Here is a 2,153-nt window from a genome sequence, read left to right as displayed (position 1 = left end):
ACTCGCGGGCCCCCCCGGCGTCAGCCACCCTCTACGCAGCCCCCCCCAACGGCGGGGGCTGTACTCACCGCTCCAGTTTTTGGCGATCTTGAACATGTTGGCAGCCCTGGTGTACATTTCACAGGCTTCCTCCACCCCGGTGTTGCCCCTGAAACGCAGCCCGAGAGCCCCTGACACCGTGCTGGAACGAACCGCTGCCCCCGGAACGGGGGCCGAGAGCTGAAACAGGGCTTGGGGTGCTGCAGCCCCATGTGCTCGGGCGACGTGGCCCCTGATTTTAAACTGCAGGGTGAGCATCACGCCGCTCAGAGAGGGGAAAGCTGGATTTGGGGGAGCGGCAGCCCCCCCGCCCTCGCCAGACCCTCTCCCAGGGGGTGCCAGCTCGTTACCTGCGCACAGCGGAGGTGGGGAGAAATTCGGCTAGCGCCAACGGGATCCCCCCCCCCAGCCCCACTGCGAACAGGGAGCAGGCGGAGCCGGCAGGCACCGACTAACCAAGCCCTTGCTAGAAAGGGGAGGCAGAGTTTTTCCACTGCATAAAGCGGGGACAGAAAAGCAGAGGGAAAACCCACTCCTGAAATGGCAGCTTAGGGGTTTGGCACGTTCCTGAAGAGCTTGGAGCCTGGAGCAAGCCCCCATCTGCTCTTTGACTTGGGTCCCTCCGTTTTGGGCGGGAGCGGCTGGCTTGCAGGAGTCTCATGAGACACTCAGCAAAAAACACCTGCAAAAAGCAAACTCTAGTACGCGACAAACTACTGCGTCATTTAGGGAAGATAAAGCAAGCCAAAAATGAGAGCGATGCTAGACAACTTGCTGCTGGCGTAACGAACGCAGGGGCGCGCTCCCCGGCTCCCAAGAAACGAACCTCAGCGGGCCAAGCCCTGGCACGCCGGCGGGTTTTCACCTCTGCATCTTCTGGTAGGGAACGCAAGCGAGGGAACAACTCAACACAAGCCGAACTGCTGGGGTTTAGCAGCGTAACTCGGCTCCCCGAACCGGCCGATTAATGATTCATTTATCTTGAGAGAGAAGTTAACTATTTTTGTTAATTAAATGCAGATGTCTTCACGGACTTACTCCTGCAAGGTCGCTACTGCCCTCTGTAGCGCACGCTCCTCCTGACCCCGGAAAGGGCTGGAGCGCAGGAGGTGAAAACATTTATTATTGCCGTTGGTTTTTTCCCTTCCTCCTTCTGGCAGACACCCACGTTTCGTTTCTAAGCACAGGCGGGGTTTTTTGGACCACTCTTTCTTGCTCCTGCAAGCCGCCTTTTGCGTGAACTAAAGCCAAAGGAGGTGGCGCGAGGCGACGCTACGCCCTGCGAGGCGTCCAAAATGGGGCGGTTTTCAGCCTTTTAAGTCTCCAAAAAAAAAAAACAAACGCCCCCAAAAAAAGAAGGAAAAGCGCTCGTGCAAGCTAATGGAGCTCTTCAGGAAAAAAGCCCGGCTATCAATAACGCTTTTGGCCAGGCACTCACCGTCCTTTCACCGGGAGGATGCCGAGAGCAAAGTCACCCACCACCTTTTCTTCCATTTTAAAAGCAATTTTTCTTGCATCTATTTTTAGCCCAAGAAAATGAGAAATTTGCCTCTCGAAATCTCTGCCGGTTCAACTCCTAGGATTTTCGGCAATTTGCTGCCCGGATTATGCCCCTGCCCGATTAATCTGCCAGAGGCTGGGGAGGAATTTATTTTTAAAACTTCTGCTCTCAGGGCTGCGGACGCTAGATTGTTCCAGGCCGTTGTTTAGAAACATCGAGGCCTCCATGGGAGCATCACTCCATAAACGCTCTTGTCTTAAAAATAAAAAAAAAAACACCCAAAAAGCCATGAAGAAGAAAGCTTGAGGTGGCCAAAACTGCTGGTTTTTCAAAACCCTTCCAGGCACAGCTCTTGCACCCCCAGGAGTATCTACTTTTGAACAGAAAGACCCAGTAAAAAGGAAGCTTTGCCGTTTTCTGAGGGTATCGCTCCCCCCGGCAACCCCATCCCTCCGGAGGGTCTCCGTGCCGTGAGCCAAGGCCTCGGTGCCGCGAGGGAACCACGGCTCTGCCGGGCAGAAAATCAGCTGCAAAACCCCGAGCCTGGTCCAAACCCTCCCTGGAGCTGCAAAAGGCCTCAAGGAGGGGGGGGGGGGCTTCGAGCCTCACCCCC

At 55.6% G+C, this 2,153-nt stretch overlaps 1 protein-coding gene across 1 annotated transcript in view; it reads right to left on the bottom strand.

The window, feature by feature from the left end:
- Positions 1 to 194, bottom strand: part of NAPB (N-ethylmaleimide-sensitive factor attachment protein, beta) — a gene marked incomplete at its 5' end in the record, with an annotated part of 7,199 nt that extends 7,005 nt beyond the window's left edge. Inside the window, one exon of the mRNA XM_009324295.1 lies at positions 69 to 194. Coding sequence (XP_009322570.1) covers positions 69 to 194 — 126 coding nt within the window. The remainder of the gene's footprint in view (positions 1 to 68) is intronic.
- Between the last annotated feature and the right edge of the window lie 1,959 nt (positions 195 to 2,153).

The sequence above is a fragment of the Pygoscelis adeliae genome, unplaced genomic scaffold (assembly GCF_000699105.1).
Source record: "Pygoscelis adeliae isolate BGI_AS28 unplaced genomic scaffold, ASM69910v1 Scaffold995, whole genome shotgun sequence".
In the NCBI taxonomy this organism is placed as follows: domain Eukaryota; kingdom Metazoa; phylum Chordata; class Aves; order Sphenisciformes; family Spheniscidae; genus Pygoscelis; species Pygoscelis adeliae.
Note: the sequence above shows the minus strand (reverse complement) of the source record. Positions and strands in the feature narration are given on the sequence as shown.